This window comes from Mastomys coucha, unplaced genomic scaffold (genome assembly GCF_008632895.1).
Source record: "Mastomys coucha isolate ucsf_1 unplaced genomic scaffold, UCSF_Mcou_1 pScaffold5, whole genome shotgun sequence".
NCBI classification, from domain to species: Eukaryota; Metazoa; Chordata; class Mammalia; order Rodentia; family Muridae; genus Mastomys; species Mastomys coucha.
The window spans coordinates 8311441-8324564 of NW_022196911.1; the positions used below are offsets into that span (position 1 = coordinate 8311441).

General features: G+C 41.6%; 2 protein-coding genes and 2 non-coding genes across 7 annotated transcripts in view; 1 reads left to right on the forward strand and 3 right to left on the reverse strand.

Annotated features, from left to right (window-relative positions):
• The window catches only part of Tcp1 (t-complex 1), a 29104-nt gene extending 20503 nt beyond the window's left edge, over positions 1-8601 (reverse strand). The window contains exons 1-12 of one of the 3 annotated variants that reach the window (XR_004113100.1): positions 8384-8601; positions 7314-7399; positions 7072-7200; positions 5787-5884; positions 5321-5431; positions 4640-4821; positions 4190-4316; positions 2086-2261; positions 1631-1754; positions 1142-1334; positions 859-1022; positions 18-295 (exon numbers count right to left, since the gene is read on the reverse strand). Coding sequence is in view for 1 of the 3 variants with exons in the window: in XM_031350729.1 (XP_031206589.1) it covers positions 79-295; positions 859-1022; positions 1142-1334; positions 1631-1754; positions 2086-2261; positions 4190-4316; positions 4640-4821; positions 5321-5431; positions 5787-5884; positions 7072-7200; positions 7314-7399; positions 8384-8447 (1671 nt within the window). In the remaining 2 variants the exon portion in view is untranslated. Of the gene's footprint in view, positions 296-858; positions 1023-1141; positions 1335-1630; positions 1755-2085; positions 2262-4189; positions 4317-4639; positions 4822-5320; positions 5432-5786; positions 5885-7071; positions 7201-7313; positions 7400-8043; positions 8063-8383 lie in introns of those variants that run through there. The other 2 variants (XR_004113101.1, XM_031350729.1) reach the window with 2 other exon arrangements.
• Positions 1446-1573, reverse strand: LOC116079417. Its single transcript, XR_004113970.1, has one exon. It is a non-coding gene; the product is annotated as a small nucleolar RNA SNORA20 (small nucleolar RNA).
• On the reverse strand, positions 5523-5659 carry LOC116079427. Its single transcript, XR_004113980.1, has one exon. It is a non-coding gene; the product is annotated as a small nucleolar RNA SNORA29 (small nucleolar RNA).
• A 14-nt stretch (positions 8602-8615) lies between the features above and the next one.
• The window catches only part of Mrpl18 (mitochondrial ribosomal protein L18), a 5568-nt gene continuing 1059 nt past the window's right edge, over positions 8616-13124 (forward strand). Inside the window, exons 1-3 of one of the 2 annotated variants that reach the window (XM_031350733.1) lie at positions 8616-9076; positions 9306-9492; positions 11149-11380. In XM_031350733.1, the coding sequence (XP_031206593.1) occupies positions 9025-9076; positions 9306-9492; positions 11149-11380 (471 nt within the window). In that variant the 5' untranslated portion in view covers positions 8616-9024. The remainder of the gene's footprint in view (positions 9077-9305; positions 9493-11148; positions 11381-13124) is intronic. The other variant, XM_031350734.1, reaches the window with a different exon arrangement.

The window sequence follows — 13124 nt, forward strand, 5'->3', positions numbered from 1 at the left end:
GCTTGCTGTACTTTAATGTGAGACACCCAAGGCTAAGACATTGCACCTGACACTGTTATAAATAAAAGAGAAATCCAATCAGTCATCAAGGGCTCCAGAGTGAACAGCATTTTCGTAACTTCCATGTTTATCATCTTTGCTTTCTGGGTGTAGTTTTATCAGATCATCAATCCGAAGAATGGTGATTGCAGCCTCTGTTGCAAACTTCAGGCTCTTCACTTTAACTATGGTTGGTTCAAACACCCCTGCTTGTTTGTTGTCTCGTGGTTTCCCATGGACCAAATCAAGACCAATCCTATAATGGTGAAAATCAGATTCAGTGACCAAGTTGATGTGGTGGGGTATTCCAGCTATTCTAGTCCAAAAGACTGTGGAGTTCCAAAAAGCATGCCCCAGGAGTAGGCTAGCTGATAGTGAAGCAGAGAAACCTCTTATGTCAAATACTTAGCAAATTGTGACATGCTGCATGCATCCTGTTCTGGTTGGTGTAAATGTTTTATGATACCCTTATGAAGACCACAGTGTCTAAGGATATTCTGAGACTATATTCACTGTAAGCTGAGAGCTGCCTAAAATCTGTAAGCCCTAACCCAATATCATTCTCTTGGCCCTTTCTATAGACTACCCGAGGAGTCAGAATGGGACCCAGAGTTGACACCTAGGACACAACACTAAAAATTATCAGCCACCATTATGTAAAGATGTTCTCAAGCAACAACGATGCCTGTGATGTTTCAGTATGTGATAAGTCCCTTCAGATTACTTCCCAAAGGTGGAGAGAGGGACAAAGGCACTGTGATGAACTTAGAATAGAACTATGATAGTTGACAACAGAACACACGGAAATCACATACTCACCACTTAAGATTTTTACGTTCCGGGTTAACTTGAGCCTCATTGTGAAAAGCTCTTAACTTGGCAACCAGGTCAGTGGAGTCTTGGGCAGCATTAACTGCCAGTGTATTGGGAATCACAAGCAGAGATCTTGCAAACTCTGCAATAGCAAGCTGTTCCCGAGATCCCTATGGAAAAAAGACATGAAGTATGTTCCTGAAAGAAATCAAAGCATACAGCAGGGTCTCTGACAGGATATATGGTAAAACCCAACACTATCTCCTATGCCTTTTGAAAGAAGCCTTACCATACTTGTTGCATAGTTTTCAAGGTATATGGACAGGGCAGCTTCTACAGCACCTCCACCTGGGACCACAGACTTTGACTCCAAAACTCTCTTCACCACACAAAGAGCGTCATGTAAAGAGCGCTCCATTTCATCACACATGAAATCATTTGCTCCTCGTAAGATAATTGAGGCAGATGTACGAGCCTTAGTACTACAAAAAACAAAAGTGAAGATATTAGCATTTTTAAAGGTGAAAACATTGACTGCAAACACCCTTGATTAAATCCCACTCATAACATATTTACACATAAGTCACCAGGAACAATGTCTAGACCACATACGAGAGACAAAACACATTTCATCTCCATGTATAATGGCCCAATATTGTTTTATCCCATGCGTATAACCGCTCCTATCACTGACAGACTAGAGCAGCAAATTAATGGGAAAGAATTCTTTTTAAAATACAATCTCTATTGCTCTGTAACTTACAAAAGCAGTTCTTACTTTTTGATTAAGATCAGCTCATCATCACAAATTCTCTCCTGTACAACCTCTTCTGCTTGTCCCAACATTGTTGCTTCAAAAGTTTCTTCACCTTCCAAATTGGCCAGTGTAGATAGGATACTTGCTATAAGAGAGTCATATAAGATACATTTTTTTCCTTGTAGTTTTAGTATATGGAAAAGCAGTGCATTATCTCAAGGTTCCAGACAAGCCACTACCAACCCAAGACAATACTGCCACTTTAAAGGTAAAAATACCTTAGTTTACTCATTTCCAACAAATTCATCATTAAAGAACGTTTCCAATTACCTAGAAAATGGCTCTATAAATCTATTAGAGCACAACAAAGGGAAATTTTTTTTTGAAATTTATTGTCAATTACATTCAATCTAAAGACTTCTGAGCCAGTAAAATATGTACCTGAAAAGTTGTTTGTCTCAGGCTACAAGACCTACCTCCAGAAGCTTTTGCGATACGCTTGAGGTCTCTTTTTAAAACTCTCCTAACAGCCATGGCACCAGCTTCCACAAAATACTTCAGACACATATCATCAATCCCTCCAGTGGTTAGAATAACATTGGCACCAGTTGCCAGGATCTTCTCAATTCTCTCCTTGGTGATATCTGATTCTCTACAGAGAATATTTCAAAAAACAAAAACAAACAAACAAACAAACAAACAACAACAAAAACAAAATTAGCAACTCCAGTTTTTTAAACAATGCAGTGTAAACTTTCACTGGTTGTACATGAGATTATATTAACTATTCTTTCCCACTAAACTCAGAGGTTAAACCAATCCAGTTTATGTAAATTTCAAGGACTTGAAAATAACATTTGCTCTTTCTACTATTTGAGTTCCTAACCAAGGGCAGTTAAAAAAAAAAAAAGAAAAAAAAAGAATTTCACTGCACCTTCTCTTATCTTGATGCAGTAGAGATTTATTATTAACAGCCCCAAGTCAGCATCACTAAAGCTGTATGAAGCCAAGACAAGTACAAGACAGAAAAGATAAGAAAATAGTCCAGGGACTGAAGAGATGGTTCAGCAGTTAAGAGCACCGACTGCTCTTCCAAAGGTCCTGAGTTCAATTCCCAGCAACCACATGGTGGTTCACAACCATCCGTAAGAGATCTGATGCCCTCTTCTGGAGTATCTGAAGAGAGCTACAGTGTACTTACATATAAATAAATAAATAAATCTTAAAACAAAACAAAACAAGACAATAGTTCATAGTTGAACCAACAGAAGATATGTAAAACTATGAAATGAAGAATACTGAGAGATATATAAGGGTATGTTAAAAACTAGATGGCAGCGAGGCAGTGGTGGCGCACGCCTTTAATTCCAGCACTTGGGAGGCAGAGGCAGGCGGATTTCTGAGTTCAAGGCCAGCCTGGTCTACAGTCAGTTCCAGGACAGCCAGGGCTATACAGAAAAACCCTGTCTCGAAAAAAACAAAAAAACAAAACAAACAAAAAAACAAAACAAAACAAAACAAAAACAAAAAACAAAAACAAAACTGGATGGCAAAGATGCTTATGCTCTGAGACAAGGCTGATTGTCAAAATTTATTTCTTTCAAATGGGCCTATGTTGTTAATTGAAAATTACTAGAAAGATGAAAGACTTCAGAAACAGAGACCAGAAGTACTGAATGTATCAAGGACAGATACAGCAAAAGACTCCTGAAGTTGGGCTAGCCTCAAACTCAGAGATGCACCTGCCTCTGCCTCTTTGGACTAAAGATATGTGCCATGACTGATGGGCTCACTTATGGACATTTACAAGTCAAGAGGCAGTCACATGTACTATGGAAATCGTAACCACATAGGAGACAGTAAAAGTCAATTATTTAACCTATGTTACATGTACATAGCAGACTGATAATAATTATACAACAGCAGTCCCCTGAGAGTAAAATGAAGTGAAAACTGTCTGCTGGGTTAATGTCACTGCAGCTACAGTAAGAACTGCGCCACAGTGCCAGTCTTACGTGAAAACTATAGCAGTCACACACAATATCTAACACTTGATAATTTGTACTTATTTGTTATCGCTTTTCTTGTTTGTGACATGAAGCTACACCATGATGCCCACAATCCTTGGTTTTCTATTATTTAAGACTTATTTATTTTTTTTTGGTTTTTCGAGACAGGGTTTCTCTGTATAGCCCTGGCTGTCCTGGAGCTCACTCTGTAGACCAGGCTGGCCTCGAACTCAGAAATCCACCTGCCTCTGCCTCCCAAGTGCTAGGATTAAAGGCGTGCGCCACCACGCCCGGCTTGACTTATTTATTTTTTATTTATGAGTACAATGCAGCTGTCTTCAGAAACGCACTAGAAGAATGCACTAGATCCCATTACAGATGGTTCTGGTTACGTGGTTGCTGGGAGTTGAACTCAGGACCTCTGGAAGAGCAGTCAGTGAGTGCTCTTAATCACTGAGCTATCTCTCCAGCCCAATTCTTGGTTTTAAATGACCCCCATCCATCTAAAGCTAGGACATCATGTCTGGTTTGACTAAACATTTATTTTTAAAGAACATGTCTCTTCATTTACCTCTGTCTAATTTGGTCCAATTTCTCAGGGTCTGTAATAACCACCTGTACACCAAGCTTCATTTTTGTTTTCTGCAGGCTGAAGTCAAGACAAGCAATTTTTGCATTAACTATTCTCTTGGGCATGCCTATAAATGAACAAAAGGTTAGTTAATTATACTAAACCTTAAAATTTTGGTTCCAAGTGCACACACACATATTTTTTAATCTACACCCACCATCATGTCTTTTTTGTTTTGTTTTTAAATGCAGGGTTTCACTAGATAGACAAGGTTGGCGTGTAAATCCAGAGCTGCCTGCCTCTCATAACTTAATGCTAGAATCAAATGTCTGAGCCACCAGCACAGCAACTATCACAACATTTGGAACTTATTAAGAGTATAATATATAAATTAGAGAGTGACTTTGATTTCTAATAATTTCCATTTCTAAATAACAGAGCCTTACTTACCCTGAGATCCAACCACACAATTGAGTGCATAGCCATTGATCAGCATGCTTTCTATCTGACTTCTCCCATGGGCTTTCAGAATATTAACAGAATTGACTGGATAGCGAGGCTGGCCTCTCCCATCTGTGTATTTAACAGCAAGCACAGCATCTACTACCATATTAGCAAAGAAATCACCATTTCTGAGACAATAGTTAAGGATATCTGAAAGAACAAAAGGCCCAGGGACCAAAAAGCTATTCAACTAGACTTTTTTTTTTTTTTTTTTTTTTTGGTTTTTCGAGACAGGGTTTCTCTGTGTTGCCCTGGCTGTCCTGGAACTCACTCTGTAGACCAGGCTGGCCTCGAACTCAGAAATCCGCCTGCCTCTGCCTCCCAAGTGCTGGGATTAAAGGCGTGCGCCACCACCGCCCGGCTAACTAGACTTTCTTTTAGCAAAATAATTCACCAATGAGGAAAACTACTACTACTACAACCAAAGTGACTTGTGCATATTACCACCACCACCACCTGCACCATAGAAATGTTGGAAAGTTAGCAGTAGGATCAGTTGTTTCTAAAAAGATTTGCAATAAATAGGTACTTAAAATTTTGCAGAAAACCAACATTCCAAAAAGTTTAAAGTCATTTTTAAGAGCAAAAGGGGTTAGGGCCAAACTGCACTAGAACATTCAAGGATACATTCCAATAATTTTGGAAGACATGGATGTCTTAGCAGCATTGGTCAGACAGTCTCTTCCAAGTTCGTCTGTGTTAATAATTAGGTTCTCATTAATATAACGCACCGCTTCCCTGTTAAGAGCATGGAAAAGAAAAATAGAAACACACCACTCAAAAGCTTTGCGTCTCATCACATTTAACACAGTCAAATGTTACAGGGAATGGTTTTCTGTTCAGCCATTTCATATAGAGGAAAGACACGGAACAGCTCCCCCTCTTCAGATCACGGCACCTTTCATTTATCCCATAAGCATAGCCACTAAACTCTATTAGGAGAAAATGTGGTAGTCAAATGGGAAAAAAGTACACTGAACTTAGTACTTAGTTGAATGCTAAGATACATTTCCAACTTAATTAGTTAAAATATTATGATACAGTTTATCACCATTACACAAAATAACATGTTCTTTGAATGCAATCTTCTTACTTGCAGGCAAGACGATAGCCACTAATAACCGATGTTGGATGAATTTTCTGTTTGACTAGCTCATCTGCATTTTTCAGAAGTTCCGCTGCAATGATTACCTGTTGATCAAGCATTGCTTTAAATATGCACCGCACTTAATATGCACAATGTACATAGGACAACATTAAAATGACCCAGCATTATTAATTTTTAAAATTTTCACTTCATTTTTGTTTTGTTTTGAGACACCCCTGGCTGGTCTTGAACTCAAGAGATTCTCTTGTCTTTCTTTGCCTTCCAAGTGCTGGGATTAAAGGCATGGGCTGCCGTGCCCAGCTATGATGTAAGTAGCATTATTAAGCAGAATAGCCACAGTAGACAAGTGAGTCACAACTTGCTGAAAACATAAAATAGAGACCACTACAAAGTATTCTTTGCAAATGGCCTAAGCTGTAAAAGCCAGAAAATGCTAAAAATCTAATACAGCAGAATCTATATCCATTACATTTAGAGATTTAGTGAAACCATAGCTAGATAGCAATGGAAATGATTTGTATCATTCCAGTAATTTCAATTAAATCTTAAACTCATTTAAAAGAGAACACTGTGAAGAACTACTTTTCTTAATAATAAAACAAACAAACAAACAAAAATCCCCAAAAGAACTTTTCTTCTTTTGAGTGGAATTAAGGTTATTTTTAATTACATTTTCTATGAAAAATTAGATAAAGGCCATTTTCAGTGTTTAGAAAACACAGATTCAATTCTTTCATAGTAAAAGTCTATAAATACCTTTCCCCTGCCATTTATTTTGCCAGGCTTAAAATCTTCCTCACCAAACAGTATTTTACTACTAAGCAGTTTAACTCACAAAATGTTATGCTATTAGCCATGTTTGCTGACTAGCTATTAGCACTATATGGTAGCAAGTTAACTTCTGAAAATTTCTATTTTTGAATCCCCAAGATTTCTTGTTAACATTTAAATTCAAAAGTATCTATTAAACAACAAAGAAAAAAAAAGCCCTAACCTGGTAACATTTTCTACATGTGAACACCATCATGGTAAGGGAGTTTAAAATAAGTTCCCAAATTCACAAGACTCCAGTATTTAAAACAAGCGTGTATTTAATCACCTTAAAGTTCTTTCCCTACTTAAATTGCACAAACTAGTTAGAAAATTTTTTCAAAAGTTTCTGAGACTGCCTTAAAAGGTTACTTATTTCTGACCTCGAGTATATGATTCTCTCATGGATTCAACTCTAATAAACTGACTATTCTCTAGCCATTTCCTGGTAGCGTCTCACCACTGATGTAGTTCCATCTCCAACTTCTTTGTCTTGTAGGTCAGCCAGCTCACATAGAACTTTGGCTGCAGGATGTTCTACCTCCAGTAGCTTCAGGATGGTGGCGCCATCATTAGTAATGGTTACATCCTGAGAAATATGAAGGAAGAAGTGGTCAAAACAGAAACCAAGTTCTAACATTTTTTGAAAATTTAAAAAATTATTTTTATCAAGGCAAGCAAGAACAATTAGACAATACTCACACCAATATCATCCACCAACATTTTATCCAAGCCAACTGGCCCAAGAGAACTTTTAACAATGTTGGCAATAGAAGCTGCAGCCATAACTGTAAATGAACAGTGAAAACTAATTAGAACAATGCATAAACTAAGACGTCCTATGATTTGCCCAAATCTACAAGTCTGTAATTACTATTTAAAAAAAAGTTACTTGCTTAGGGACCAGTGAAGGTTAACTGTTTTTTATATTGAGTATTGTTATATCAACCGTTGCAAAGACTTTAATGCCTCTAAATATAAGTAATCTTAAGTTCATTCCTTGCTAGGAAATAAAAAAAATCCCTTTAAGGTACAGGTCAGCCTTTCCCTGATTCAGACTCTAGCAAGTTTGAATAAGAATATTAGATAGTCCACTCGGATAAAGTAGTACTAATTTCTAAGAGAGCTGTTTGAAAAAAAAAAAGGAAGCACAACACACTATATAGAGTTCCTACAAGCGAACGCTTTCAAAAAGAGATTCAACCACGGCAAACCACGTGCTAATTCGTATTAACGTTAACCACGATAAAGGCAGCTAAGCATCGCTTAATAACGTTCAATTTGCATTCCGTTAAGTTTTACACGGGGAGCAGCTGTTAACTGCAGATCCTGGACATCCAAGAACCCGACCAGCCAAGGTAAGCAAACCCAAGAGCCACCTAAAAATTCTATGAGCATTTTCTCAAGGGCAAACAGAACTGGTGAAAGCTACCCTTTTCTGATTATGTCAGAGATGCTCCAACCGGCCTGAAACCCAACAAAGGGGAGTGGGGAGTGGCAGGCATGTACGTTTGGAGCACCTCGGCTAGGTATTAGGGCACGGACGCCCACACCCATCCTAAGCACCTCCCCCAAGCGTGCTGCATTCTCGAACGTTCTTCCCTTTCACCATAGGGCGCGATGGCGCCGCACCGGCCCGCCAGTGACGGCGGATGGCTGGGCTTCTCCTGAGGGAACTTCACTGTGCCAAGCGGGCAGCCCCGGCCTACCGAGAGCGGCTGGGCCTCGGCCTGAGCCGCCGCGAGGTGGACCCGGGAGTCTCTCGCTCTTACCGTTCTGGGAGCGGATCGCCTCCCCAGTGCTGCGGTCCCCGAACACGGACAAAGGGCCCTCCATCTTCAGGAAGCGAAGCAAATCTCACTACCGCCGCAGAAAACCGAGAGCTCTGCTGTGAGACCGGACAGCGGCCACCACGGGACCACGGCGTGGAGAGGCCCGAGCGACGCCGCGGGGCCTGCTGGGTAACACGCCCCGCCCTCGCGCCGCCAACCGCAAGGCATGCTGGGAAAGAGATGTGCAGAGGGACTGACGGAAGAGGGCTGGGCGGGGCGAAAACTGAAGGCGCCGGAAGTAGGGGGCTGCCAGTAGCTGGGTCTCTGGTTTTCTGATCAATTAGAAACTGTAGAAGAAAGGCGCGAAAGGGGAAAACGGAAATCAGGATCCTGACCACGGCTTAGCGTGTCCCGCCCCCCACCTCAACGTCTGCGGTGATTGGCGAACTAGAGATACTGATCGCTCAGTCGACCACTCAGCACTAGGGAGCTTGTTAGTTCCGGGTCCTAGAGGCCCGAGGTACTGTCGGGCCCTGTTAACATTTTCCCACAGTTAACATGGCTGCGACTAGTTATTCACCGAGACGACAGTGAGCAAAGGAGACTGGGCACTGTGAGGCTTTGCCCGGGTCCCGTCGACGATGGCGCTTCAGCCGCGGCTCTGGAAATGTCTGTCAGTTTGCAGGAACCTGGGTAACTAATCTCGCCCCATCTCCTCGCCTGCACTCTGTGCACAGTACGTGTGCACTTGCAAATCCGATTCTATACCTTGATGTGGGAAAGTGAACGCAACTAACCGAACCGGGGTGACAGTAGAATGCTGTGGGTCTGTGGTGGTAACCTGTGGTCAGACGGCCATTTCTCCCTTCCCGTGCCCATTGTAGTCATTTTTAAAGATGCATGTGATCGTTTCCATTTCTAGAGTGTGGGTTCGCAGCCCTCTCAACCAGTTCCACGCCGGCGGTGCAGCCCGACGTGGTGACTAAGGAAAACGAAGCGGTAGCCCCGGAGTTCACGAACAGGAACCCTCGGAATCTGGAGCTCTTAGGTGTAGCCCGGAAAGAACGGGGCTGGGCTACGGTGTGGCCTAACCGTGAGTTCTGGCACAGGTAATTAAAGTCGGCTTATGACTGACAAAGCTGTGCATAGCACCTTACATGTCACTTTCATCAATCCCCGACTGACCCTGCCAGATCAGCCTCAGGATGTGTCAGGAAGATGACAGGTGGGTAGAAAGTGACCTTGGAGCAAGAAACTAATAGTTGCCCTGAAGAAAACTTAATTCGAGGTTAGGAGGCTAGATACAGGGGCCTCTCTGAAGGTGACATGTCAAAAAGCTGAGATCTAAAGGACAGGAAGCCACGGACTCATTTACGGTGAAGGACATTCCAGCAGCCGAGGCTAGGAGGCTGGGATTGAGTGTCTGAGGAACTGACAGGCCTTTGTACCTGAGTTCAGTAAATAAAGGTGTGAGTAAAGTGTTATGAGAGTGGTAAATAGAATTAGTTATTAGCATGCACACGGTAGAGAGTAAAGTTGGAACCTTAATGATTTTTTAAGGTGGGGAATAAAAGTTAAAAGTCCATAAATAGAGACAAGATACATTTTAAAAGTTTGAATTCATTTAAAAGCACTTACTGAGCTTTCTGAGGACCCAGGCAGCTTACAATGGTCTATAATTCCAGTTGCCAGGGATCTGATACCCTCTTCTGACCTTGGTAGTGCACAGACATACATTCCCCCAAAATAATCATACTCATGAAAATAACTGTTACATTTTACTTTGAGAGAACTGTATGTGTTAGACTAGGACCTTCAGCACACAAAGAAAGTGCTCTGCCTCTAAATTTCACTCCCCAGCCCCAAGATGGCTATTAACTGAAAACATTGGATTTACCAGCAGTTATGCTAGTTGCTTTAAATGCACGTCTTTTTAAAATTATTATTTAACTTTTTTTTTAAATGTATGAGAGTACATATGAGAGTACATTGTGGCTATCTTTAGAGATACACCAGAAGAGGGCATCGCATCCCATTACAGATGGTTGCGAGCCACCATGTTGTTGCTGGGATTTGAACTCAGGATCCTTGGAAGCGCAGACAGTGCTCTTAACCACTGAGCCATCTCTCTAGCCCTTAATTCAACTACTTAAACTACATTATGAAGCAGGTGTAGCAGTTTTCTTCACTTTTCAGAGACAGAGGAATTGAAACTGAGGAAGACGTGACAAGTCAATGCCAGGGCTAGCATTTACATGTTTGTATGTAACCTTGGAGCCATGGCCTTAGATTATTATCATTGTACTGCGGTGGATAGTCGTTATCTGTTGTTACTCTGATGAGTATCTTTGTTAGAGTGGGATTTTTCTGTTTTTGTTTTTGTTTTTTTGTTTTAATTATTTTTATTTATGTGAGTACACTGTCGTTGTCTTCAGACAGGACAGAAGAGGGCATCAAATACCATTACAGTTTGCTTTTATTTTGTCTTGTTTTGTTTTTTCAATTTATTGGTGTGTGCCTGTACTCACTGGCTCATACAAACACCACACATGCTTAGATCATGTTCCACCTTGTGAGTCCTGGGGATTGAGTGCAGGCTGTTGGCCTTGGTAGGAAGCACCTTTACCCTCTGAACTGTCTTAGCAGTGTGCTCACTGAATTCTTGAAGAACACGTAGGCATTTATTCATCTTAAGTAGTCTAACATTTCGGTAAATATATTGTTTTATAATTTTATTCTCTTCCCTCCCCCCACCCCCCATTTAGGTTGCGAGTTGTAAAGACTCAGCATCACGTAGAAGCATTTGTTGAGCACCTTAATGGCCAGATTGTGGTTTCAGCATCCACTCGTGAATGGGCTATTAAAAAACACCTTTATAGTACCAGAAACGTGGTGGCTTGTGAGAGCATCGGGCGAGTGCTGGCACAGCGGTGCTTAGAAGCAGGAATCAACTTCATGGCCTACCAGCCCACCCCGTGGGAGGCCTCCTCAGACTCGGTACATTTATTTCTATGTATTTACTTAAAAGGTAAACATTTAGCTGGGGTGGTGGTACATACCTTTAATCCCAGCACGCAGAAGGTCTCAGAGGCAAGAGATCTCCACAGTCAAGGCCAGCCTGGTGTACAGAGTGAGTTCCAGGAATGCCAGGGCTACACAGAGAAACCCTAGTCTCAAGAAACAAACAAAAAAAGAAAACAGAAAAGAAACAAAAATTTGACATGGTATGGTAGAAGCAGAAGTGGAACTTCTTGAGTTTAGGACCAACCTGGTCTACCAAGCAAGTTCCATCTAGTCGGGGATATAGAATGAGATCCTGTTTTTAGAGAAAGAGCATGAATGAGAGAGAGCAAGATCAGTTGTTTTTTGGTGACAAGGGTCAATTCCCGATGTGAAGAGGTTGACTTGGAAGAATCTCAAGTTCAAGGCTTGCCTGAATAACTTAGTGAGACCTTGTCTCAGAATTTTAAGCAGGAAGAGCAGGAACTGTTAAGTCACTGGTAAAGCATGCTGGAGGCTGTGTTTCATCCATAATACACAGAAGGTCCAGAGCTGGGGACACAGCTCTGAGAGCGCTCCCTCTCCTGTACAATCTCCAGCAACATGTTCTTTTTGTTGTTGTTGTTGTTTTTGTTTTTTTCTTGGTTTTTTCGAGACAGGGTTTTTCTGTGTAGCTCTGGCTGTCCTGGAACTCACTCTGTAGACCAGGTTGGCCTCAAACTCAGAAATCCACCTGCCTCTGCCTCCCAAGTGCTGGGATTAAAGGCGTGCGCAACCACCACCTGGCAGATTTATTTATTATTATACATAAGTACACTGTAGCTTTCTTCTGACATACCAGAAGAGGGCGTCAGATCTCATTATGGGTGGTTGTGAGCCACCATGTGGTTGCTTGGATTTGAACTCAGGACGTTTAGAAGAGCAGTCAGTGCTCTTACCCACTGAGCCATCTCTCTAGTTCCCACTGAGCCATCTCTCCAGTCTGGTTAATTCTTGATATTAAGTATGCTTACATTATTTTCCTGAGGGTATTCTCTGTGGTAGGCCTTGGCTGGATCCTGTACATTTGATGTTTTCAGTAGTCCATAGGAGCTTGTGTTCCCATTCTCTGTACAAACTGAGGTCAGTTGGTATTGCAAGTTGGTATTGCTGGGTGACTGAGACCCTGCAGTCCAGGATGTAAGCACTGCACTGCACTTCCTGTTCTTATACTGGCATCTTTTTTTTTTTTTTTTAAGATTTATTTTTTATGTATGTGAGTACACTGCAGCTGTCTTCAGACACACACTAGAAGAGGGCACCTCATCCCATTACAGATGGTTGTGAGCCACCATAGGGTTGCTGGAAATTGAACTTAGGACCTTTGGCAGAGCAGTCCGTGCTCTTGACCATTGAGCCGTCTCTAGCCCATATATTGGCATCTTGTAGTTGAATATGCTGATCCCTGATATCTCTCCATTTCCTTTCTCGTATGTGTTTTATTACTTTTTATTTCATATATTACACCCTGATGGCAGTTCCCTCTCCCTCCTTTCTTTCCAGCCCAGTATCCCCCAACCCCTCCTTCTCCATTTCCCTTCTATTCTCTTCAGAAAAAGGCAGGCCTCCCAGGGTATCAACTAAACATGGCATATCAAGTTGCAGTAAGACTAGGCACCTTCCCTCATATTAAGGCTGGACGAGGCAACCCAGTAGGAGGAGGAAAAGGGTTCCAAAGCCAGGCAACCGAGAGACAGCCCCC